Source organism: Thamnophis elegans, chromosome 3 (genome assembly GCF_009769535.1).
Source record: "Thamnophis elegans isolate rThaEle1 chromosome 3, rThaEle1.pri, whole genome shotgun sequence".
Taxonomy (NCBI): Eukaryota; Metazoa; Chordata; class Lepidosauria; order Squamata; family Colubridae; genus Thamnophis; species Thamnophis elegans.
The window spans coordinates 148,348,325-148,373,937 of NC_045543.1; the positions used below are offsets into that span (position 1 = coordinate 148,348,325).

General features: G+C 42.9%; 1 protein-coding gene across 1 annotated transcript in view; it reads right to left on the bottom strand.

Annotated features, from left to right (window-relative positions):
* NOL6 (nucleolar protein 6) overlaps positions 1-25,613 on the bottom strand; it is a 79,332-nt gene that overhangs the window by 18,961 nt on the left and 34,758 nt on the right. The window contains exons 17-21 of the mRNA XM_032213915.1: positions 24,581-24,698; positions 21,283-21,437; positions 18,476-18,639; positions 15,728-15,880; positions 6,574-6,671 (exon numbers count right to left, since the gene is read on the bottom strand). Coding sequence (XP_032069806.1) covers positions 6,574-6,671; positions 15,728-15,880; positions 18,476-18,639; positions 21,283-21,437; positions 24,581-24,698 — 688 coding nt within the window. The remainder of the gene's footprint in view (positions 1-6,573; positions 6,672-15,727; positions 15,881-18,475; positions 18,640-21,282; positions 21,438-24,580; positions 24,699-25,613) is intronic.

Consider the following 25,613-nt stretch of genomic DNA (forward strand, 5'->3'; position numbering starts at 1 on the left):
AGAGAAGAAAGGAGGGAAGGAAGGAGAGAGGGAGAGAAGAAGGGAGGGGAGGAAGGAGGGAATGTAAGAGAGAAGGAAGGGGGAAGGAAGGAGGAAAGGAAGGGGGAAAGGAAGGAGAGAAGGAGAGAAGAAAGGAGGGAAGGAAGGAAGGAGGGAGGGAAGGAAGGAGGGAAGGAGAGAAGGAGGGAAGGGAAAGGAGGGAGGGAAGGGGAAGGAGGGAGGGAAGGAAGGGGAGTAGGAGAGAAGAAACGAGGGAAGGTAAGAGGGAGGGAGGGAAGAAGACGTAGGACCGTTGTAAGATAAGATGGATCTATGGGATGGTAAGAAAGCAATTTTCAAGTATATTGTCAACAGTAGGAAAAAATTGTTATAAATACATATTATTAATAACAATTATGAGATCATATAACTGTGAATGTATATATGAAATTGATAAAATTAAAATAATTTTTAAAAAAACTGCCAGAAATGGCCAAATGGAGGGCTTTTAGTGAGAGAAAAGAACAGATCCGGTTTTGCTTCAGCTTGGCCACCGCTTCTGCTCTCCTCCAGAAACAGGAAAACATAAATGAACTTTCTGAGTCTCGGTTTGATCGACTCGGCTGCAGATAGTCCTCGGCTTACGTCCGCAATGGAGCCCTGTTGTGGCCCCCGGAGGAGCTGGAAGCAGACTCGGACAGTGAGGAGGTTGGGGAGGAACCTGGGCCAGTCCTGGAGTCTGGGGAAGGCTCTGACGAGTGATCTGCGTCAGAGGCAGAAATGGGTCCAGAGCTGTCCGACAGTTATCAACTCCCTTCGGAGTCAGACATCAGTGAAGCTGAAGAACAGCTGGAGCCTGTTCCCAGTGTGCGCATGCACAGAGTTGCCAGACGAAGGGAACAGCGAAGGAACAAGGGTCGACTTGGGAGTAAGGCCACAGGTGGATGGTGGATGGCCCCTCCCATAGAAAAATCAAAGAGTGTTTAATAGAGTTTAAAGTTTAATAACATTTATATGCCGCCCAATCCCGAATGAGACTTTGGCGAAACGTCGCCAAGACACTTCCAATTTTACGCGGGAGAAAACCCGAATAACCAAAGAGAGACAGACAGACAGACAGACAGACATATATGTATTTAGAGTTACAACCCCTGGTATGCCCAAATATGGGGGGAAGTCCAAGTCTCCAGTCTCCCTTTATTTATTTATCAGCACAAATACAACACATAGGGATATATATATATAGCATTATTATAATTTCAATGAAATTTATTTTAAAAACAAAAATACACTTCTTGCAGACGTTTCCTGACCCAGCTAGGTAACAACCTCAGTGCCAGAAGGGAATGGGGTTTGGGGAGAGGAGGAGGAGGAGGAGGAGGAGGAGGAGGAGTTCTCTCTGTGCTTGACTATTTCCTTGCAGACATTTCACAACCCAACTAGTTAACATCCTCAGTACTACAATGGAGTGAGATTTTTCTCCCTATCTGTATACAAGTACCTTGCACTTGTAAATAACAGGGAAAAAACAACAACAGAAGGGAAAAGACATTTATATGCCACCTTCCCTATTTGCAGACATGTTCTCCTAGCCATAGCCTCGAAAATGCTTGAATGTTTAATTTTGACATGCGTCTTAGGAAATTAATGCAGAGAGAGCACCCTTGAAAAAGCCGTACACCTGCCACCTAGTGCACTATACTATACTGCACCTAGTGCACTACACGAGGTGCAAATTTCAATACTAGCATTAATTATATCTCCAGGCTGGATATTCTAAAGGACTAAAGACCCCACTCCCAAAAATCGTGACCCGACAAATGCGCGAACGACAAAAGCGCGCCAACAAAACCGCGGCGCTAAAACTGCGATGTCATCAACGCGCTGACAACAGCGCGCCGACAACAGCCGATTTAAGTTAAGGTAAGGTTTAGGGTTAGGTTTAGGGTTACAGCGCGCTTTGCTTAACGACCCGGTTACTAGATTAACGGCAGTGATTCACGTAGCGATTGGTCATAAAATGGGCCCGAGCTCACTGAACAACATAAATCTTGAGCTCCTCTGTGGACGTAAGCCGTAAACTTGGGATTGGTTTATGCGCCGTTGTGCGTGAGTTGCCAAGAGCCCAAACTTTGATCACGAGACCGTGGGAATGTGGCAGGGGTCACAAGTGCGAGAACGGGACGTACCTCACTCTTTTTCAGTGTCGATGCTAAGTTTGAAGGGACACGAAAGAATGGTTGTGAAGTTGTCGGCTATCGGTATGTGATTGAAAAGGCACAATGCCTTGCCTGACCTCAGAGAGGGGTGAGAAGGGAGTGGGAATTTTTTTTTGGGGGGGGGGGTGAGAGTGGAGAGAACCCCATCATATGGGCCGAGGTGGCGCAGTGGTTAAATGCAGCACTGCAGGCTACTTCAGCTGACTGCAGTTCTGCAGTTCAGCTGTTCAAATCTCACCGGCTCAAGGTTGACTCAGCCTTCCATCCTTCCGAGGTGGGTGAAATGAGGACCCAGACTGCGGGGGGTGATATGCTGACTCTGTAAACCGCTTAGAGAGGGCTGAAAGCCCTATGAAGCGGTATATAAGTCTAACTGCTATTGCTATTGCTATTTTGCAACCTCTTCCAGTTACGGTCTGGTATAAACAGGGACCCTTCCAGCACATGTGCTGGACCTCCCCTAAAGTCAGAAAATATTGGCGTAAGGTAAGAATGTGGCTGGAAGAGATTACTGAACAGAGGATAGAGTTGAACCCAGAACTGCTTCTCCTGGGTATTTCTGATGGGAAAACAAGGAGGAAAGTACTATACATAACATTACATATTCTAACTGCTAGTAGAATTGTTTTAGCACAGAATTGGAATCCAACAGATACTCCTCCAGACCCGATTATAAGAAGGAAAATCTATGAATGCGCAGAAATGGATAGACTGCCTATGGAAATGAAGGAGAGGGAGGAAACCGAGTACTAGACGGTATTCCTGGCTTGAGAGTAAGCGTAGGGTATAAAATGTTAAAGTGTAATATATAGAATGTAAAAGATATAAGACGTATATGATATTAACTCGATGTTACGACATAATAACTTGTTATTATAACTCCAATAGGGATATAACTTGGGATACTGAAATTGAGATGGAATTTTCATAAATAGGATTGTTATGAAAGATATGGATACCAATATGGAAAAACTGTTAAAAGTGTAAATTTGTTTTTGTGTGTGTGTGTGTTTTGTCTTTTAAATGTTGGAGAATTCAATAAATACGATTTTAAAAAAAAATAACACGTCTCGCCTGACCTCGGAGAGGGGTGAGGAGGGAAGGGGAAATAGGGAGGGACGGGGGGGAAACCCCATCATTTTGCAACCTCTTCAGGTTACGCCCTGGTCAGGTAAACAGGTCTATGCAGGAATATTCAGGCGCCTGTTCAGGTGTGGCCCGTCAAAAGAAGATTGCTTGACAAGTGTGGAAAAGAACTGAGCAGGTCCCATCCCATCTGCAGCCTCTCTCCCGTCCGCTTCAAAACCATTTAATCTTTTTTTTTTTTTTTTTTTAAAACAAACAAACTTCGGCAGCAAAGACAGGCCGTCCTCAACTTACGGCGGAGACTTCCGTTGCTAAACGTTGCAGTCTTCTAATCCCTGTTCAAGCAGGAGACCCTGTACCAGGGATGGAAAAACTATTTTTGCCTCGAGTGCCGTAAGCACATATGCGCCTGCAATCGTGCACGTGCCCACCCACATAAGTTAATGCCACCATCACGTGCATGCCCCCTGCACATGCATGCATCACACACACAAACACACACACACACGCTGCCCCCATGCATTTGTGCACAGCTTTCTTGGAGCCTCGGGAGGCCGGCATGATGGAGCTGACAGGGCAACGCCTCGCGTGCCCTCAGAAATGGAGCAGCCACCCACAACTTCTGAAGGCAAGGCATTCCGCTCATCAATTAACAGAACAACAGAGTTGGCAGGGACCTTGGAGGTCCTCTAGTCCAACCCCCCCTGCTTAAGCAGAAAACCCTACATCCCTTCAGACAAAATGGCTGCCCAGCCTCTTCTCGAAAGCCTCCAGTAGTGGAGCACCTGCAACTTCTGGAAAGTTCCGGTTGGCCCGTTGAGCCTGTTTCTCGCCCTCCTCAGCCTCCATAGGCTTTCCTGAAGCCTGGGGAGGGCGAAAACAGCCTCCCCCAGCCCTCCTAAACCCGGAAACGGATCGTTTCCGAACTTCCGGTTGCCTCGTTGGGGCCATTTCCCCCCTCCCCAGCATCCAGAGGCTTTCCTGAAGCCTGGGGAGGGCGAAAAATTCCCCCAACGGGCCAACCGGAAGTTTGGAAACAATCCGTTTCCGCTTCCAGGTTTTTGCCCTCCCCAGGCTTAAGGAAAGCCTCCAGAGCCTGGGGAGGGGTCGTGCACGCATGTGCAGGTGGGCAGGGAGAATTGAATTGGTGCACACGTGATAGTCCGTGCACACACAATTGTGGCACGCCATAAGAAAAAGGTTTGCCATCACTGGCCCAGGGAACAAAGGTGTTCCAGAATCTGGAGCTCCCGCTAGAAACCCTTCGAAACCTCCTCCCAGAGGGGAGCAACCAAATTGGACCTTAAAGTGGGTTTCTAGGGGTCTCTAACGATGCTTCGAGCTCTAAACCCACAGCGCTTACAAGTAGCATCCTGAATAACGGGAAGCGAGCTTCCTATCATCTTCTCTCCACTGTCCTCGCCACTCTCTGTAGGGACTTTCTATCTGAGGCACTGCAGCCACCAAACCAAACAGGGATGCAGTTTGTCAAAATGCTCTCGATTTGTGCCTCTGTAAAAAGTGTCCAGGACAGAAGGAGAAAGAGGTGCTTCTCCTCATCCGATGCAGGATATGCAGATGTTGGTTTACACACTTCCCTAATGATGATGACTGGAGGGACCAGTTCAGATTGTTAGTTGTGTGCTCCCCCAGATACTTAATACTGTGGGCCATCTCTACAGCTGCATCCTTAATACTGAGCGGAGTAGGACCATGCCACCTCCTTCTAAAATCTACGATGATCTCCTTTGCTTTATTAATGTTTAGGACCAGGTGACTTTCATGGCACCAGTCCACCAGAGCCTTCCCCTCTTCCTTGGCTGGAAAAAATGATAAAGCAGCAATTTAATTTGAAACCTGATATATTTCTTTTGGACATTCTACTGGAAAAATATGACAAAAAGACTAAACATCTGGTTTTATATATACTAACTGCAGCTAGAATTGCATTGGCACAACAATGGAAAAATGGTAAGATACCGTTAAGATGAGAGTGTAATTAAGAAAATATTAGAATGCCCAAAAATGGACAGATTAACTCTCATTATTAAGGAGAAAGAAGAAAATGAATATTTCTTGACTTGTGATGTATTCTATCAATGGTTAGACAATAGAAACAGAAGTTAGAAAGGAGGAGATATAAAAAAGAGGAAATGTCAACATGGAAAGAATTTGATGATGAAGATGCTATGTATTTTTCTAATTGTATTGATATATAGTTATATTATTAACAGTATTGTGATGAATGTTATAACAAATATGTGGATTTTGATTGTTTAAAACCCAGATCTCACACTGTCCGGTGAAAATGGAAAGTAATATAAATAAAATAAATAAAACATGAAAAATAAAAGTTCCTGGGATGGTGCCCTCCCGTTTGGTGACTTCTGATAAGTAAAGTCAACAGGGAAACCAAATTTACTTAACAACCAAGTTTGCAAGTTTAATAACATTTATATGCTGCCCAAACCCGTAGGACCCCGGGCGGCTTACAGTACAGAAATAAAAATTTAAAAAAAGAGAGAGGAAGAAAAGATAGATTTAAAATACAACACACCATGCAACTAACTTAACAAGCGCAGAGATTCACTTAACAACTGCAGCTAGGAATGTCGTAAAAAGGAGCAAGGTTTATTTAGAAAAGGTCTCACTTAGCAACGAAGGCTCTGGGCTCTATTGTGGCCCTAAGTCGAGCACTACCTCGTAAAATGGAGCAATGTTCACTAAGCGTTATGTCTCGCTTAGCAACAGAAAAGTTGAGCTCTGTTGAGGTCGTACGCTGAGGAAAGTTGTGCAAATAATCGCAGTGCACAACCCAGAGAAGTTGGGAACTGCATCGACCTCAGGCCATCACCCAACCTGGCTGGGAAAATTCCAGAAACGCCGGGCTGACAATTGTTGGAAACAAACAACCACAAAAATCCAGCAAGCCTAAACGTATATTCGACAATTGCGAGCGTTACCTTAGTAAATTTATACGGGTTTTTGCTTTTTTTGCAACAAAAGGTTCGGGATAGTCTTTAAGCCGCTGTATCAATTGGATTATAACCACCTGCCCTGCGGCCCAGATCAGATGACAACCTCCCTTTCAACAAGGTGTAAAGAAAGCACGGATGATTAATCCATGTGTTTGCAATGCCCCCTTTCCATCTTTTGTGTCTTCGGAGACAGCCGTGGGCCAGGCAATCTTGGGGGAAAGAATTTTTCACCTCAATGAGCTGTTCATCTACCCTTAAAAAAGAAAAAAAAAGGAATGGGAATTTCACACACACACCCCTCCTCTGCTCACCTTTGAGGTCGCCGTTGAGGTTCACCAACAGAAGGTTGTTCTTCCAGTCAAAGGTGGCCAGCAGGTGAAGGAAGCGAAGGAAACCCACCTGGGGAGAACTGGGAGGGTGGGTGGGTGGAGGAAAACAATGGGAAGCAGGTGAGAAGTATATCTCAACACCAGGCCACTAACAACGGAGAAGAGAAAAGCTCTGAGCTGCAAGTACAAAAGCAAACACATAAATAGAATAGAATAGAATATGGAGAATAGAATAGAATATGGAGAATAGAATAGAATATAGAGAATAGAATAGAATATAAAGAATAGAATAGAATGTAGAGAATAGAATTAGAATAGAATAGAATGGAATATGGAGAATAGAATAGAAAGGAATGGAATATGGAGAATAGAATAGAATATGGAGAATAGAATAGAATAGAATAGAATATAGAGAATAGAATTAGAATAGAATAGAATGGAATATGGAGAATAGAATAGAATAGAATAACAGAGTTGGAAGGGACCTTAAAGGTCTTCTAGTCCAACCCCCTGCCTAGGCAGGAAACCCTATACCGTTCCAGACAGATAGCTATCCAACATCTTCTTAAAGACTTGCAGTGTTGGGGCATTCACAACTTCTGGAGGCAACTTCTGTTCCACTGATTAATTGTTCTGACTGTCAGGAAATTCCTCCTCAGTTCTAAGTTGCTTCTCTCCTTGATTAGTTCCCACCCATTGCTTCTTTTTCTACCCTCGGGGGCTTTGGAAAATAGCTTGACTCCCTCTTCTTTGTGGCAACCCCTGAGATATTGGAACTCTGCTATCATGTCAGAGACAAAGATGACCTTGAGTTTCTCAGAAGAACGTTGTTATGGCTACATATCACCCAACTCCGTACAATCCCTCCTCTCATTTTCCCACAACAGGTTTCCCACAACAGAAAAGATGGCTTGCAGGCATGACATCTAGGACTACCCGTAGTAAAATTTACCAGGAGAAAAGAGGGCTACCTATTTCCTAATGATTTTTAACTACTATAGGTTAATTAACACAGTTCTCCTGCTGTGCTAATTAATTGCATTGTTTGATACGGAAACGCACGAAAGAGATGCTCTGAAGAATACAGGCAGTCCTCAACTTACGACCACAATTGAACCCCAATATTTCTGTTGCTAAGTGAGACATTGGTGAAGCGAGCTCTGCCCCTATTTAACAACCTTCCTTGACACAGCTGCTAAGTGAATCACTGCAGTTAACATGTTGTTGTTGACCTGTTAAGTGAGTCTGGATTCCCCGTGGACTTTTGCTCATCAGAAGGTCGCAACAGGGAATCCCCTGACCTTGGGACGCAGCAACGGTCATAAGTATGAGTCAGTCACCAAGCCCCTGAATTTTGATCCCGTGATCTGCTACCAATTTTGATCCCGTGATCTGCTATGAGCCGAGGTGGCGCAGTGGTTAAATGCAGCACTGCAGGCTACTTCAGCTGACTGCAGTTCAGCAGTTCGGCTGTTCAAATCCCACTAGGCTCAAGGTTGACTCAGCCTTCCATCCTTCCGAGGTGGGTAAAATGAGGACCCGGATTGTTGTTGGGGGCAATATGCTGACTCTGTAAACCGCTTAGAGAGGGCTGAAAGCCCTATGAAGCGGTATATAAGTCTAACTATTGCTATTGCTATTGCCAAGGTTGCTAAGTGTGAAAAATGGTCCTAAATTATTATTTTCAGCGCCTTTGTAACTCTGAATGGTCATTAAATGAACTAAGTCAGTGGTTCCCAAACTTGGCAACTTTAAGACTTGTGGACTTCAACTCCCAGAATTCTCCAGCTGGCTGGAGAATTCTGGGAGTTGAAGTCCACAAGTCTTAAAGTTGCCAAGTTTGGGAACCACTGAACTAAGCCAAGGACTACCTCTAAGGCCAATTTTGCCAGTGGTGGAAAGGTTTACCCAACAGCAGTTGTTAATTTTACCTGTTGCTTTTATTACCTCCTAGACATATGGTGACTCCTAGAATTTTGTAATTGCAGACAGAACAAACAAACACATTTTGATTTGCACACTGCAGTTCACCTGTCTGAGAGACAGCCTTGCCAGACAGTGCTATATCCAAATGGGATCACAATGAATCGTAAATTCCAAGATGTATTAATATTTGGAAAAGAGGGATTTAAGATAATTCTGGGACAAGGGTGCCTTTTTTCAAGAGGCAACTGGAGTTTCTGTTTTTTCTTCGCAGACGTTTCGCTTCTCATCCAAGAAGTTACTTGAGCTCTGACTGGATGGTGAAGAAGGGAAGGATTTATACTCCTTGCAGACAGCTGGTCATTTGCATCCTTTTAGAGGGTCGTTGAGGCCACTTGGAGGTTTATCTCTGTCCTCAGGGTCACCTGAGTGGTGCAAATGGTTCCTGTAGTCTGCAATTTTCTCTCTGGAAATCCATTTCCCAGACTATTCCAAGGGTCTTCATCTCAAATTGCATAGCTAAAAGTCTGTAGAGATTCTCCCATCAAGAAGTTTCTTGAGCTCTGACTGGATGGTGAGAAAGGGAAGGATTTATACTCCTTGCAGACAGCTGGTTATTTGCATCCTTTTAGAGGGTCGTTGAGGCCCCTTGGAGGTTTGTCTATGCCCTTAGGGTCATTTGTGTCCTTTTATATCGAATGGGGTGGGAGTAGGAAGGGATTTCCAGAGGGAAAAAATTGCAAACTTCAGAAAGCAGGAGCACCACTCAGGTGACCCCGAGGACAGAGATAAACCTCCAAGTGGCCTCAACGACCCTCTAAAAGGATGCAAATGACCAGCTGTGTCTGCAAGGAACATAAATCCTTCCTTTCCCCACCATCCAGTCAGGGCTGAAGAAGCTTCTTGGACGAGAAGCGAAACTTCATCCAAGAAAAAACAAGAAAGTCCAGTTGCCTCTTGAAAAAAAAAAGCACCTTTGGGACAACCCTGAAGAGCCGAGGTGGTGCAGTGGGTAGAGTGCAGTACTGCAGCCACTTCAGCTGACTGCTAAGCTGCAGTTCGGCGGTTCAAATCTCACCGGCTCAAGGTTGACTCAGCCTTCCATCCTTCTGAGGTGGGTAAAATGAGGACCCAGACTGTGGGGGCGATATGCTGACTCTGTAAACCGCTTAGAGAGGGCTGAAAGCCCTATGAAGCGGTATATAAGTCTCACTGCTATTGCTAACCCTGACCTGGGTGATGGAGGATCTCCAGAGACAAAGACAAGAGGAAAATTAGTAAGTGAAGGATTTTTGCTTGCGATTGGTTTAATTATTATAGAACTTTTCAAATTTTGATTCGATAAATTTTGGTTTTGCAGAACCTAAATCTGAACCGGATGCTAATTTATGTTCTGGAGATGACCACTTGACTTCTACAGTATATAAAATGTTACTCAAGAGGAATACGTTAAAGCAGTGTTTCTCAACCTTGGCCACTTGAAGATGTCTGGACTTCAACTCCCAGAATTCCCCAGCCAGCATTCGCTGGCTGGGGAATTCTGGGAGTTGAAGTCCAGACATCTTCAAGTGGCCAAGGTTGAGAAACACTGCGTTAAAGAGTATATGGTAAAACGAGAAAAAAAAAAAATCGGTGTAATATAATACCGGATATATGGGGGAAGATATGGACGAATTGACTAAAACTTAACACTACGTTATAGTTTGAGAGAAAACTTCTATAAAATGATGCATTGCTGGTACGTGACCCCAAGATAGTTTAGTGACAATGTATAAAGGGATTTCTAACAAGTGCTGGAAATGTAGTCGAAATCCAGGTTCATTTTATCCTATGTGCTCTTGCAAATGTATACTAGATAAACATGAACAATGACAGTGTGTAGAGATTCTCAGTCCTCCAGGTTGTCCCAAAGGTGCTTTTTCAGGAGGCAACTGGACTTTCTTATTTATTTTTCTTTTGAAGGCGTTTCGCTTCTCATCTGAGAAGCTTCTTCAGCTCTGACTGGATGGTGGGGAAGGGAAGGATTTTATATTCCTTGCAGACAGCTGGTCATTTGCATCCTTTTAGAGCAGAAGTCTCCAACCTTGGCAACTTTAAGCCTGGCGGACTTCAACTCCCAGAATTCTGCCAGAGCAAAGCTGGCTGGGGAATTCTGGGAGTTGAAGTCCAGCAGGCTTAAAGTGGCCAAAGTTGGAGAGCCCTGTTTTAGAGGGTCGTTGAGGCCACCTGGAGGTCAACCTGGGGAATTCTGGGAGTTGAAGTCCAGCAGGCTTAAAGTGGCCAAAGTTGGAGAGCCCTGTTTTAGAGGGTCGTTGAGGCCACCTGGAGGTCAACCTGGGGAATTCTGGGAGTTGAAGTCCAGCAGGCTTAAAGTGGCCAAAGTTGGAGAGCCCTGTTTTAGAGGGTCGTTGAGGCCACCTGGAGGTCAACCTGGGGAATTCTGGGAGTTGAAGTCCAGCAGGCTTAAAGTGGCCAAAGTTGGAGAGCCCTGTTTTAGAGGGTCGTTGAGGCCACCTGGAGGTCAACCTGGGGAATTCTGGGAGTTGAAGTCCAGCAGGCTTAAAGTGGCCAAAGTTGGAGACCCCTGTTTTAGAGGGTCGTTGAGGCCACCTGGAGGTCAACCTGTATCCTCAGGGTCACCTGAATGGTGCAAATGGTTCCTGTAGTCTGCCATTTTTTCCTCTGGAAATCCATTCCTACTCCCCACACCATTCCAAGGGTCTTCATCCCAAAGTATATGGCTAAAAGTCTGTAGAGATTCTCCGTCCTCCAGGCCATGGTTGCCCCAAAGATGCTTTTTAAAAATCCTTCCATTTCCCCACCATCCAGTCAGAGCTGAAGAAGCGTCTTGGATGAGAAGCAAAACGTCTTCAAAAGAAAAAAAACTTAGAAAGTCCAGTTGTCTCCTGGAAAAAAAAGCACCTTTGGGGACATAAAACAACGATAATGCAAAAAAAAAAAATATATTCTAAGATGCGAATATTAATGAAAGCTGAAGCATTTGTTTTTTCTTTTAGGTGTGATGGACAAGGCAATTGAGAAACAATTTGGGGCGGTGACGGCTGCGAGGATTGCACTTGCCAAACCCTGGAAAAGGAAAAAGGGATGCCGATTGTTGAAGAGTGGATTTTGAAATGGACTAAATTAGCAGAGATGGCGAAATTAATGGCTTTGTTCAGAGATAATGGGCTAGACAGCTTTATGAGAGACTGGAAACTGTTTGCGGACTTTCTACAATAACAGTTGCTTAACAGAGGGATTTGAAGAGGAGTGTAATGTTTAGTTTAGACAACTGCTTTTTCTTCTTTATTATATCTGTATATATGTGTGAATGCATGTATGTATTGTGTTTGTGTGTATGTGTGTATGCGTGTGTTTCTCCAAAAACAGGACAACTGCTTTTTATATTGTATTGTATTGTATTGTATTGTATTGTATTGTACTGTACTATACTATTATATTATTATATTATATTATATATTATTATATATTAATATATTATATATTATTATATTTTGTATTATATATTATATTTATTGTTATGTTATTATATTACATTACATTACATTACTATACCATACTATATTATTATATTTATTATATTATTTTATATTATATTTATTATATTCTTTCTTATAATATATTTTAGTTATGTTATTATATTATATTACATTATACTATATTATATTATACTATATTATAGTATATTTATTATATTATACTATATTATACTATAGTATAGTATGTTATATTTATTGTTATGTCATTATATTACATTACATTACTATACTATATTATATTATATTTATTATATTATTTTAGATTATATTTATTATATTCTATATATTTTTTGTTATGTTATTATATTACATTACATTACTACACTTTTATATTATATTTATTATATTATACTATATTATACTATATTATATTATACTATATTATACTATATTATATTATACTATATTATACTATATTATATTATACTATATTATAGTATATTTATTTTATTATACTATATTACACTATACTATAGTATATTATATTTTTGTTATGTTATCATATTACATTACTATACTATATTATATTATTATATTATATTATATTTATTATAGTCTATATTACATTATATTTTTATTCTGTTATTATATTACATTACATTACTACACTATTATGTTATGATATATATATTATTATATATTATTATATATTATTATATATTATTATATATTATTGTATGTGTGTGTTTTTCTCCAAAAATATGACCCGGTCATATTTTGGGGGGATATTTTGGGGGGATCCAATATAAGCATTAGGACTTTTTGGGGTGGATGTCTCATTTTTCCCCCATGTATGGGAAGCCTTGCTCTTCTGCTTATGCGCAGAGCACCAGTGCCGCCATCACTGCAAGGCAGGTGAGTTGGAGCTGCCCCACATCGGCTTCCTTCAGGGCCCTGTGGCCAGGCCATCCATGCCCCCACACCTACCTCATCTTGGGGGGGGGGGGGCAGCTTAAGCAACCCCATCCAGCAAGACCCCGTGTGGCTGCCAGCCCACTTCCTGCTTGCTCGTGGCCACCATGGAGCAGGCAAGGCGAGAGATGGGGGTATGGAGTGGGTGGGTGGCCACAGGAGGCTTGTCTGCGTCTCTCGGCCTGCCTGCCTGCCTTCCCTTTTGGGAACTGTGAGAGGGATCTTGGAGCCCTAGTGCAGTGTTTTTCAACCTTTTTTGTGCAAAGGCACACTTTTTTCATGAAAAAAATCACGAGGCACACCACCATTAGAAAATGTTAAAAAAATTTAACTCTGTGCCTATATTGACTATATATAAAGTAATTCTCCCACGGCACACTTTACACTATGTCACGGCACACTAGTGTGCCGCGGCACAGTGGTTGAAAAACACTGCCCTAGTGGACAACCATTTAAATAGGAGCCAGCCGTGTGCAGCAGCTGCCAAAAAAGCCAACACAGTTCTAGGCTGCATCAACAAAGGGAGAGAATCAAGATCACGTGAAGGGTTAATACCACTTTATAAGGCCTTGGTAAGGCCACACTTGGAATATTTGCATTCAGTTTTGGTTGCAACGATGTAGAAAAGATGTGGAGGCTCTAGAAAGAGTGCAGTCCTTCCAACTCTGTTATTCTATTCTATTCTCTGCCTCCATCTGCTGCTGGTGCCGCTGTGCGGGAATCTCCCGTGGCCACCCGCCTGCTCTGGCCCACTGACTCTCAGTTTTCTATCTCCCGCACGGCCCGATCACATGCCTCCTCCACCACCACCTGCGTGGACAGGTAATCAACTCACCTGCACTGAGTAGGCTGCAGCTGCTGTTGAACACCTTGGCCCCCCATGCCCTCGGCGTCTCCGGTACTGGCCATGCCCACCCCACCGATGACAACCTTAACTAGGGCTTATTTTTGGGGTAGGGCTTATAGTAGAAGCACACTACAATCGGGTTGGGTTTTATTTTAGGGGTAGGTCTTATTTTTGAGGAAACAGGTATGTGTATGTATACAGGGGGAGAGAGGGAGGGGGAGGGAGAGAGAGGGAGGGGGAGGGAGAGAGAGGGAGGCTGACTGTAAAAGGGGAACAGAATCTACTGGTTTTTCTTTTTTCTTCCCCAGCACCCAGCCAGGACAGAGGCTACATGTTAAATATTAAATTTAATTGATCGTGTTTTCTTCTTTTTTGGTGCACATTTTTTCCTCTTTTCTTAGGGTTAACTGTATGCTTTCGTTGTTTCATTTTGTTTGTTTGTTTTTCTGTTTTGTATTTTACTTTTTATGATAAAACAATAGAGAATATGTTTTTTTTTAATTAATTGCAAATCTTTTTTTAAGTCCTACTGATTTCTCTGCTCTGCAGATCTTCCATGAAACCCTCCTATATTACCACCTCTTACAATACTAGACAACACAGTATCAAGAGTAGAGACCTTCACATTTCTAGGTTCTACTATATCTCAAGACCTAAAATGGACATGAAAAATGTCATCAAAAAATCACAACAAAGAATGTTCCTTCTGTGCCAATTCAGGAAGCTCAAACTGGCCAAGGAGCTGCTGATTCAGTTCTACAGAGGAATGATTGAGTCTGTCATCTGCACCTCCATAACTGTCTGGTTTGGCTCTGCAACCCAACAAGACAGGCACAGACTTCGGAGGAGAATCAGAACTGCAGAAGAAACAATGGCTGCCAACCTGCCTTCCATGGAGGACTTGCACACTGCAGGAGTCAAAAAGAGGGCTGTGAAAATATCTACAGACCCCTCACATCCTGGACACAAATTGTTTCAACTCCTACCATCAAAACGACACTATAGGGCACCGCACATCAGAACAACTAGACACAATGACAGTTTTTTGCTGAACGCCATCACTCTGCTGAACAAATAATTCCCTCACCAGTCAAACTATTCACAAAGGCTGCATTACTATTATTATTAATCTTCTCACCGTTCCTATCACCCATCTCCTCCCACTTATGACTGCAGGACTGTAACTTTATTGCTTGTATCCTTATGATTTATATTGATAGTTTCCTGATTGCTTATTTGAACCCTGCGACTATCATTAAGTGTTGTACCTTATGATTCTTGACGAATGTATCTTGTCTTTTTATGCACATTGACAGCATCTGCACCAAAGACAAATTCCTTGTGTGTCCAATCACACTTGGCCAATAAAATATTCTATTCTATTCCATTCCATCCCATATTTCTATTCTATTCTATTCCATATTTCTATTCCATTCCATCCCATATTTCTATTCTATTCCATATTTCTATTCCATTCCATCCCATATTTCTATTCTATTCCATATTTCTATTCCATTCCATCCCATATTTCTATTCCATATTTCTATTCCATTCCATCCCATATTTCTATTCTATTCCATATTTCTATTCCATTCCATCCCATATTTCTATTCTATTCCATATTTCTATTCCATTCCATCCCATATTTCTATTCTATTCCATATTTCTATTCCATTCCATTCCATATTCCTATTCTATTCTATTCTATTCTATTCAACATGGAAGCAAAAGTTGGACTTTTAAGAATAAAGTTGTGAAACAGATTCGCTGGACAGGGCCAGCTCAGGAATTCTGGGAGTTGAAGTCCCCCAGTCATAAAGGAGCCATCATTCCCCACCTCTAGCTACAATAAAAGAAAGAAGCCGAAAGGGCAGGAGTGGAGTTGCCTGCTCACCTGGGTGCTGTAAAGGGCGCTGGAGAGAGGAAAAGGAAGGCCGCTAATAAATCCACGGCCTCCTCCGTGAGGCTGTCGCTGAGCAACTGAGCGTTGATCCATCGCTTGGCCAGACGGCAGCTGCCGCTAAAAGCCGGATATTGTTGCTGCAACCTGTTGGGGAAGAAAAGTGACACATTGAGGACTAGAACCTTCTGAAGATCCCAAGACAAGGGTGCCAAACTCAAGGCCCACAGGGTGCTGAAATCTGGACCGTGGGACCGGGCTGGAAATATCAAAGGCCCGGCCCACGGTACCTCTGCCAGCGAAAACGGGCTCCGCACAGCTCATTTTTGGCCAGCAGACTCTGCAGGAGGCCGGGGAGGCGGAAAATGGGCCGGGGGGAGGATTGCGCAGAGCCTCCACCAGGCCTGTTTTGGGCCGTCAGAGTACCACGGGAGGACTGATGGCCTCTTACATGCCTGATCTGAATAGAAAACAGACAACATCCTATGTTAATACTACAGTTTAATGCCAGATTTTACATAATGTAGGTGCATTTAATCTACAATCAACCATCTATTCTATATTCTGTATTCTATATTCTGTATTCTATATTCTATATTCTGTATTCTGTCTTCTGTATTCTGAATTCTATATTCTTCATTCTATATTCTGTATCCTGTATCCTATATTCTGTATTCTATATTTTGATTTCTATATTCTGATTTCTATATTCTTCATTCTATATTCTGTATCCTGTATTCTATATTCTTTATTCTATATTCTTCATTCTATATTCTGTATTCTTCATTCTATATTCTGTATTCTATATTCTGTATTCTATATTCTTCATTCTATATTCTGTATTCTATATTCTGTATTCTATATTCTTCATTCTATATTCTGTATTCTATATTCTTCATTCTATATTCTATATCCTGCATTCGGGATTCAATACTCTGAATTCTGTATTCTATATTCTATATTCTGTATTCTATATTCTGTATTCTATATTCTTCATTTTATATTCTTCATTCTATATTCTGTATTCTGTATCCTGCATTCGGTATTCAATATTCTGAATTCTGTATTCTATATTCTGTATTCTGCATTCTATATTCTGTATTCTATATTCTTCATTCTATATTCTGTATTCTATATTCTGTATTCTATATTCTTCATTCTGTATTCTATATTCTTCATTCTATATTCTGTATTCTATATTCTATATTCTGTATTCTATATTCTTCATTCTGTATTCTATATTCTTCATTCTATATTCTGTATTCGGTATTCAATATTCTTAATTCTATATTCCATATTCTGTATTCTGTATTCTATATTCTTCATTCTATATTCTGTATTCGGTATTCAATATTCTGAATTCTGTATTCTGTATTCTATATTCTGTATTTTATTATTCGTTGAATAATAAAAATACAATAGTAAAAATAGGTTTTCCTGCCTGGAAAAGCAATCTACTATTAAACAATGGGGTATAAATCTAGAAATAAAAAGTAAAGTGGAGTATGAAGAATAAGTAATAAATGCTTGCCCGTAATATCTGGTAGAAGAGATAGGAAAATGGTTTTAAAGAACTGTGGAAAGAAAGAAAGAAAGAAAGAAAGAAAGGAAAGAAAGAAGAAAGAAAGAAAGAGAAAGAAAGAAAGAAAAGAAAGATAAGAAAAGAAAAGAAAAGAAAGAAAAGAAGAAGAAAGAAAGAAAAGAAAGAACCGAAAGAAAGAAAGAAGCGAGGGGGGGGGAGGAATGCATCTTGAGTCTGTGTCAAAGGCCTACTACGGCCACGCCCGCCCAGCCACGCCCACCATTTTAATGGCCAACATTTAAAGCCAACATTTCTGTTGTTAAGTGAGGCATTTGTTAAACCCCATTTTACGACCTTTCCTGCCACAGTTGTTAAGTGGATCACTGCAGTTGCTAAATTAGTATCCTGGTTGTTAAGCGAATCTGGCTTCCCAGAAGGTTGCAAAAGAGGATCGGATGACCTCGAGAGATGGTCATACATACAAACCAGATGCCGATTGTTAACGATCCTGTCACTTTTTTTCAGTGCTGCGGTAACTTTGAACCGTCACTAAATGAACTGTTATAAGTTGAGGACTCCCGGTATATCCCCCCCGAAAGAGCACAAAAGGACTGGATCCAAGCAGAGAGGGCTTGTTCTGACCGAGGCTTCCCAAGAGCATGAAACAAATTCTTTGTCCCAACAAAAACCCCTTTTATTAATTTCCTGTGAATTCTGCTCCTTCACATCCAGCAAAGTCTTTCCAGGGAGGATTTATGGTCACAGACCTCATCTGGCTTGGAGAGCTGCCAGGCCGATCTCTGCAGAACTTGGCAAAGAGTCTCGGAGAGTCCCAAACCAATGAAGCGAACTAAATGTCTCCTGCAAACTCCACTCCCCCTTCGCTCCTCTTTTATTCCCTATGGGAGGGGCCATTCATCGTGCACCCGTGGCCTTACTCCCAAGTCGACCCCTGTTCTTTAGCTGTTCCCTTCGTCTGGCAACTCTGCGCATGCGCACACAGGGAACAGGCTCCAGCTGTTCATCTGCCTCACTGATGTCTGACTCTGAAGGCAGCTGATAACTGTCAGACGGCCCTGGCCCCCTCTCTGCATCCGACGCAGAGCCCTCATCCGAGCCTTCCCCAGACTCCAGGACTGGCCCATCTTCCTCCCCAACCTCCTCACTGTCCAAATCTGCTGCCAGCCGTGCTGGCCACTGGCGGGGCACAACTTTCTTACCCGTGTAGCGAGCTAGTCAAGAAAGGCAGATGTAAAGTCTCCAGTTCCAGCTGCTGAGATTCTGGGGTGTCCTGGTACTTCAGCATCCCTTCTGGGGTGACCAATTCCTTTAGGATCTGGGGCTCTCGATGGTAGGCCACTTGAAGGCGGAAGACATAGCCATCCTACAGAAACACCCCCCCCCCAAAAAATAGAAATTACAATCAGGTCCTTCCCTGCTTTTCTCCATCCCAACTTTGCTGGGAAGTCTCTGTATCCCCGTTTCTTTAAGACGGATAGTGGAATAGAGTAACAGAGTTGAAAGGGACCTTAAGAGGTCTTCTAGTCCAACCCCCTGCTTAGGCAGGAAACCCTATACCACTTCAGACAAGTGGTTGTCCAATCTCTCCTTAAAAACTTCCAGTGTTGGAGTATTTACAACTTCTGGAGGCAAGCAGTTCTGCGGGTTAATTGTTCTCACTGTCAGGAAAATTCCTCCTTAGTTCTAAGTTGTTTCTCTCCTTGATTAGTTTCTATCCATTGCTTCCCCCCCCCCCCCCGCCTTTTGCTGCTTTGGAAAATAGCTTGACTCCCTCTTCTTTGTGGCAGCCCCTTAGTGACTGCTATCATGTCTCCCCTGGTCCTTCTCTTCACTAGACTAGCCATGCCCAGTTCCTGCAACCATTCTTCATATGTTTTAGCCTCCAGTCCCCTAATCCTCTTTCCTGCTCTTCTCTGCACTCTTTCCAGAGTCTCCACATCTTTTCTACATCGTGGTGACCAAAACTGGATGCAAATATTCCAAGTGTGGCCTTATAAAGTGGTACTAACACTTCACGTGATCTTGATTCTCTACCTCTGTTGATGCAGCCTAGAACTGTGTTGGCTTTTTTGGCAGCTGCTGCACACGGCTGGCTCCTATTTAAATGCTTGTCCACTAGGACTCCAAGATCCCTCTGACGGTTACTACTGTTGAGCAAGGTACCACCTATACTGTACCTGTGCATTTCGTTTTTCTTGCCTAAATGTTCCTGCAACCGTTCTTCATATGTTTTAGTCTCCAGTCCCCTAATCCTCTTTGTTGCTCTTCTCTGCATTCTTTCCAGAGTCTCCACATCTTTTCTACTTCGTGGCGACCAGAACTGAATGCAAATATTCCAAGTGTGGCCTTACCAAGGCCTTATAAAGTGGCATTAACCCTTCACGTGATCTTGATTCCATCCCTCTGTTGATGCAGCCTAGAACTGTGTTGGCTTTTTTGGCAGCTGCTGCACACGGCTGGCTCCTATTTAAATGGTTGTCCACTAGGACTCCAAGATCCCCCCCCCCCAGTTGCTACTATTGAGCACAAGGTGCCACCTATCCTTTACCTGGGCATTTTGTAAATGTAGAACCTTACTTTTTCCACCGTTGAATTTCATTTTGTTAAACAGCACGCAGTGTTCAAGTCGGTCAAGCATATAGTCCTTGAGTTACAACCACAATTGGACCCAAGAATTCCGTTGCTAAGCAAGACATTTGAGTGCATCCTGCCCCATTTTAGGACTTCTCTTAGCACAACTGTTAAGCGAACAATAGTTTATGGTTTTCTCACTGCAGTTTAATAAGTGAGTAAGCCAGTTGTTTATTGAATCCAGCTTCCCCATGGACTTGTCGGGATCACGTGACCCTGGGAAGCTGCAACAGTCATAAGGACATGCCCGTTGCCAAGCCTCTGGATTTTGATCACGTGACCCGGGATATGCTGCAACAGTCGTAAATGTGGAAAACGATCATCCGTTCACTGCTGTTGTAACTTCAAATGGTCACTAAACAAAAGGCTATAAGGCCAGGACTGCCTATATTTTCTCTAGGGGTGGAAAGGAGAAAAGAGAGGGATAGAGGGAGGGAGGGGGTGAATGAGTGAGGGAGAAATGGAGGAAGGATGGAAAGAGGGAAGGGAGGGACAGAGGGAGGATGGGAGGGAGGAAAAAAGGAAGGAAAGAAATAAGGAAGGAAGAAAGGAAGGGAAGAAAGAAAGAAAGAAAGAGAGAGAGAGAGAGGAAGGAAGGGGAGCGGAAGAGAGGAAGATTGGATGATGGATGGATGGAAAATAATAGAGAAGGAAAGGAGATAAGAGAGATAAATAGAAGGAAGGAAGGGGAGGGGAGAGGGGTAGAGAGAAGGGATGGATGGAAGGAAGGAAGGAAGGAAAGGAAGAAAGATAATAGTGAAGGAAGGGAAGGAGGGAGGAAGAGTGGGAGGAAGGAAGGAAGATAATAGAGATGGGTGGATGGATGGATGGATGGATGGATGGAAGGAAGGAAGGAAGGAAGAAGGAAGGAAAGAAAAAGATCAAAGAGGGAAGGATAGAATATAATATATAGTGAAGGGAGGGAGGGAGGGAGGGAGGGAGGGAGGGAGGGAGGGAGGGAGGTTGGATGATGGATGGAAGGAACAAAGGAATAAGATAATAGAGAAAGAAGGGAGGGAGGGAGATAATATAGATGGAAGAGAGGAAGGAAGGGGTGAGAGGGCGATAGAATGGATGGATGGATGTCTCGATGGAAAATAATAGAGAAGGGAGATAAGAGAGATAAATAGAAAGAAGGAAAGGGAGGGTAGAGGGGTAGAGAGAAAGGATGGATGGAAGGAAGGAAAGGAAGAAAGATAATAGTGTAGGAAGGAAAGGAGGGAGGAAGAGTGGAAGGAAGGAAGATAATAGAGATGGGTGGATGCATGGATGGAAGGAAGGAAGGAAGAAGATCAAAGAGGGGAGGATAGAAGATAATATATAGTGAAGGGAGGGAGGGAGGGAGGGAGGGAAGGTGAGGCTCCAGGACTATCACCTTATGTATATCGGTGTAGGTGGTGGCTGGCCGGCACAGCAGGTGGTGTTGCTGGTTCAGGACTTCCGCCAGCTGCAACTGGAAAGCGGCTTTGATGCGCTGAATGGCCTCCTTGTTCCGAGGCCACTGACCGCTTCCCTCCATCTGGCAAATCACTGGAATGAGAGAAGGAACATCCCCAAGAGAGCCATGGTCAACCAAGGGGCCACGGATCCTTGAGCCCTGCTGAAGAAGCATCACAGCAAGGACCCAGCCCTCCCCTCCACCTGGTAGACAGCTGCCTCTGGAGGGTCAGCACCTCTGGGATGGGCAGTTTTTAATGGCCTCCTTCCCCCCATGTCCTCAGGTTACGACTGTAACGGAGCTGGCCATCCCAGCAATAACTCATCATCATCTTATTTTAATGACCCCAGAATCCCTTGTATGGGGGTAGAGTCTGTGCAATTAAATGGAACTGAGAGTTTACTGGCCAGATGCCCTTCCCCGTTGCCAATGCGGAGTTTTGTTCGGCAGATACAATCTCTTATGGTTTTTTTTTCTTTTTTCTTTTTTTTTTGTAAATGTGTTATTATTTTCCATTTTCATTTCGTACAGTCACATATATACTGTGGATAACCGGGGCCATATAACATTAAACAATAAACACAGCCATTCCTCTTGTCAACAATACCCCCCAAAATAGAAACCCAATGTACCTCTTCGACCCTCCATACACCCTTTCTTTCGCCCCCCTCCAACTTTCGTTCTTCCCTCTAACATTCCCCTCTACCCTACTTGCCCTCCCCCTCTACCACTCCTCTCTCCCAGTACACTCCCTCCCTTCCTTCTCACCCTCCCTCCCATCCTCCCTCCCGCCCTCTCTACCCCTCTTTCTTCTATCCCTCTACTCCTCCCTTTAGTGTATTTCTACTATCTATTAATATATTCAGCTTGTCCTATTTTTACAGTGAAATTAAAAAGCAACAGTATACAAGTGCAGTCGCGTTACTTTAAAATCTAACTGCAGATACATTCTCATTGTGCCCAGAGAGAGAAATATCTGCCTCTACCTAGGATTGAACTCACAGCCTCTTTGATTGTGAGGGAAGAGCTCCACCACTAGGCCACCGCAGCACTTACAGCAGTAACTCATGATGGACATAAAACACATTCTGTGAACGGATTTTATGGCCTATTTGGCGGTGATAAGTGGATCTTAAGTGAATTTGTGCTCCTTAAGCAAATCCGTGGTGAAGTGAACCAATAATCACTATGGTGTGGTTTTGCCATAAGTGGGCTACTTTGGGTTGGCCATCGGAGTAACTGAATTCAGCAAAGTTGGATTTTAGGTCTGTTTCCAGCTCAAGATCCTTATAACACAGCTTTCCTCCTTCCCCAAGTCAAGTCAACTCACTATGTGTTGAATTTATATTTACCAACAAAGAAATAGACTAGTATAGATCTATTTCAAGCTATTTAGCTCTCATCAGCTAGCCATACCCTTCCGGGATTCGAACCCAGATTGCTTGCATATTAGGTAGATGTATTAACCTCTAAGCCACGGATTCTCCTCCTCCTTTGTCAGCTGTACCAGAGGAGAGATTACCGTATTTTTCAGAGTATAAGACGCACCTTTTTTCCTCAAAAAAGAGGCTGAAAATCTGGGTGCGTCTTATATGTCAAATACAGCATTTTTTGCCTCTATTTTTCAACGTCAACACAAAACCTCAGAAACACACACAGGCACAGTGTCTATATGCAACAACGGTAACTAAGTGATGAAAAAGCTGGGGCTAGGTAGCTCCTTATCAAACCTGCAGCGTTAGAAGAGGCCTCAAAGTCCAACTCTCTGTTCAACACAGGAACCCGAATGAAAGCAACTCAAATTAATCCACCCAGCTCTACCACAATCTCTCTAGATAACAGGCAAGCATCCTTATCTTTAGATCACTTTACCTCTCTAGATAATGGGTGTTAAGCGTCAAACCGTTCTTGCCTTTAGATAATTGTTCTAACGTTCAACTTGAGTCCCTGTTCCTGTAATGGGGGATTCTTAACCCATAAGCTGAAAACTAAGCAGATATGGTCTTTTTGAAGCCCCCTGATCCCAAGGTCTACGTGGCCAACTTCCGTCACTGCCTTTTTGAGATTGAGAGATTTGAGATTTGTTTTATTTATACGCCGCCCTATTCCCAGCGGGACTCAGGGCGGTGAACAACTTAAGGGCGAAAGGGAACACAAATGTACAAGACAAGCATTTAAAAATAGCCAACAGCCACACAGGTCGAGAGGGGAAGGGAGCTCATCGACCCCAGGCCTGCCGACACAGCCAGATTTTAACGGCTTTCCGGAAGGCCTGGAGAGAGGTAAGGGTCCGAATCTCCGCGGGGAGTTCGTTCCAAAGGGCCGGAGCTGCCACAGAGAAGGCCCTCCCCCGGGTAGTAGCCAGGTGGCATTGGCCAGTAGATGGCACCCGGAGGAGGCCAACCCTGTGTGATCTAATGAGTCTGTGGGAGGTAATTGGCAGCAGGCGGTCTCTCCCTGTCTCTCAAGTACTCAGGTCCAATACCATGAAGGGCATCTTCCAAAACCAGAACCCATCCATTTTCAAAACTTTCAAAACTCCACCCAAGAAAGACTCACAATTAATTTCCTTCCCACCCATCCTGGTGATAATTCCTTGCCTTTAAAAAAAAAAAAACCCAAGGTTTTTGTTTTTTTATTACAAATTTTAAGATCTTTTATAAACAAAGTGTTGTTGGGATTTTTCCCTTTAACATCCTCTCATATATATATATAACCCATTTTACATCACCATTCTATTTACAATTTCAGCCACATTGTTCTGTTTCCGTATCTTTCATCTTAAACTTGTTTTTTTTTCTCCTTAATACATAAACAGTATCATTAATTGCCCCTTCAAAGTTAAACCAAATTATCATTTCATATTCCACCTGTTGGTCTGTTTTACTGTAAGTAGCATACATCCTCAAATTCAGTTTTTACATAATAAGCATTTAATTAATTATCCACAATTAATAATGTTAATATAATTCCCTTATATCTTAGTTAACCCAATAAGAACCCAATACTATTAACAGTATTAATACATTTCACTTTAATCTACTAATATTCTTTCCCTTCCTCCTCCTCTAACCATTTTCTCTTGGTCTCTCAAAAATTCAACTTTTAAAAAAAATTCTCTTCTTTCCACCCATTCTCCTAGGTTCTTCTTTTTCTTATTTTTATAATTACTGTATCTTTTCTTCAAAATCATTTTTCTCCCTTTTAATTTCATTGTTCTGATATAAATCCTTGCCTTTTATTGGGGCCAAGTAAGCAGGACACGGCTTTTCTGCCACGGGGAGAAAGGATGCTAGGCCTTTGATCTTGCCATGGAAGGAATAATCTGGTTTCATGGGAACTGGAGGAAAAGTCTAGGAAAGAATCAGAAAAAAACAAATATATGCCAAAATAAGAACGAAAGTCGGGGGGGGGGGAGGGTTGGTAGAAAAAACTCCTAAAAAATCACTCAAAAATTGATAGCACTTTCCACATTATAGAATACAGAGTTGGAAGGGACCTTGGAGGTCTTCTAGTCCAACCCGCTGCTTAGGCAGGAAACCCTACACCACTTCAGACAAATGGTTGTCAAATCTCTTCTTAAAAACTTCCAGTGTTGGAGTATTCACAACTTCTGGAGGCAAGCAGTTCCGCAGGTTAATTGTTCTCACTGTCAGGAAATTCCTCCTTAGTTCTAAGTTGCTTCTCTCCTTCATTAGTTTCCACCCCTTGCTTCTTGTTCTACCCTTAGGTGCCTTGGAGAATAGTTTGACTCCCTCTTCTTTGTGGCAACCCCTTAGTGACTGCTATCATGTCTCCCCTGGTCCTTCTCTTCACTAGACTAGCCATGCCCAGTTCCTGCAATTGTTCATGTTTCAGCCTCCAGTCCCCTAATCCTCCTTGTTGCTCTTCTCTGCCCTCTTTCTAGAGTCTCCACATCTTTTCTACATCGTGGCAACCAAAACTGGGTGCAGGATTCCAAGTGTGGCCTTACCAAGGCCTTGTAAAGTGGTATTAACACTTCACATGATCTTGCTTCTCTCCCTCTGTTGATGTAGCCTAGAACACATTTAAGGTAGGTTCTCCGGATCATCGTGACTCATAGATTCTTGAATCAGAATAGAACTGGAAGGAACCTTGGAGGTCTTTTGGTCCAACCCTCTGCTCAAGGGATATGTCCTTATGCCATCCCTACCAAAGGGTTGTCCAATGTCTTCTTGAGAACTTCCAGTGATGGAACACCAACAACCCTGGGAATGAAGCTGTTCCAATCATCAGTTTCCCCTTCT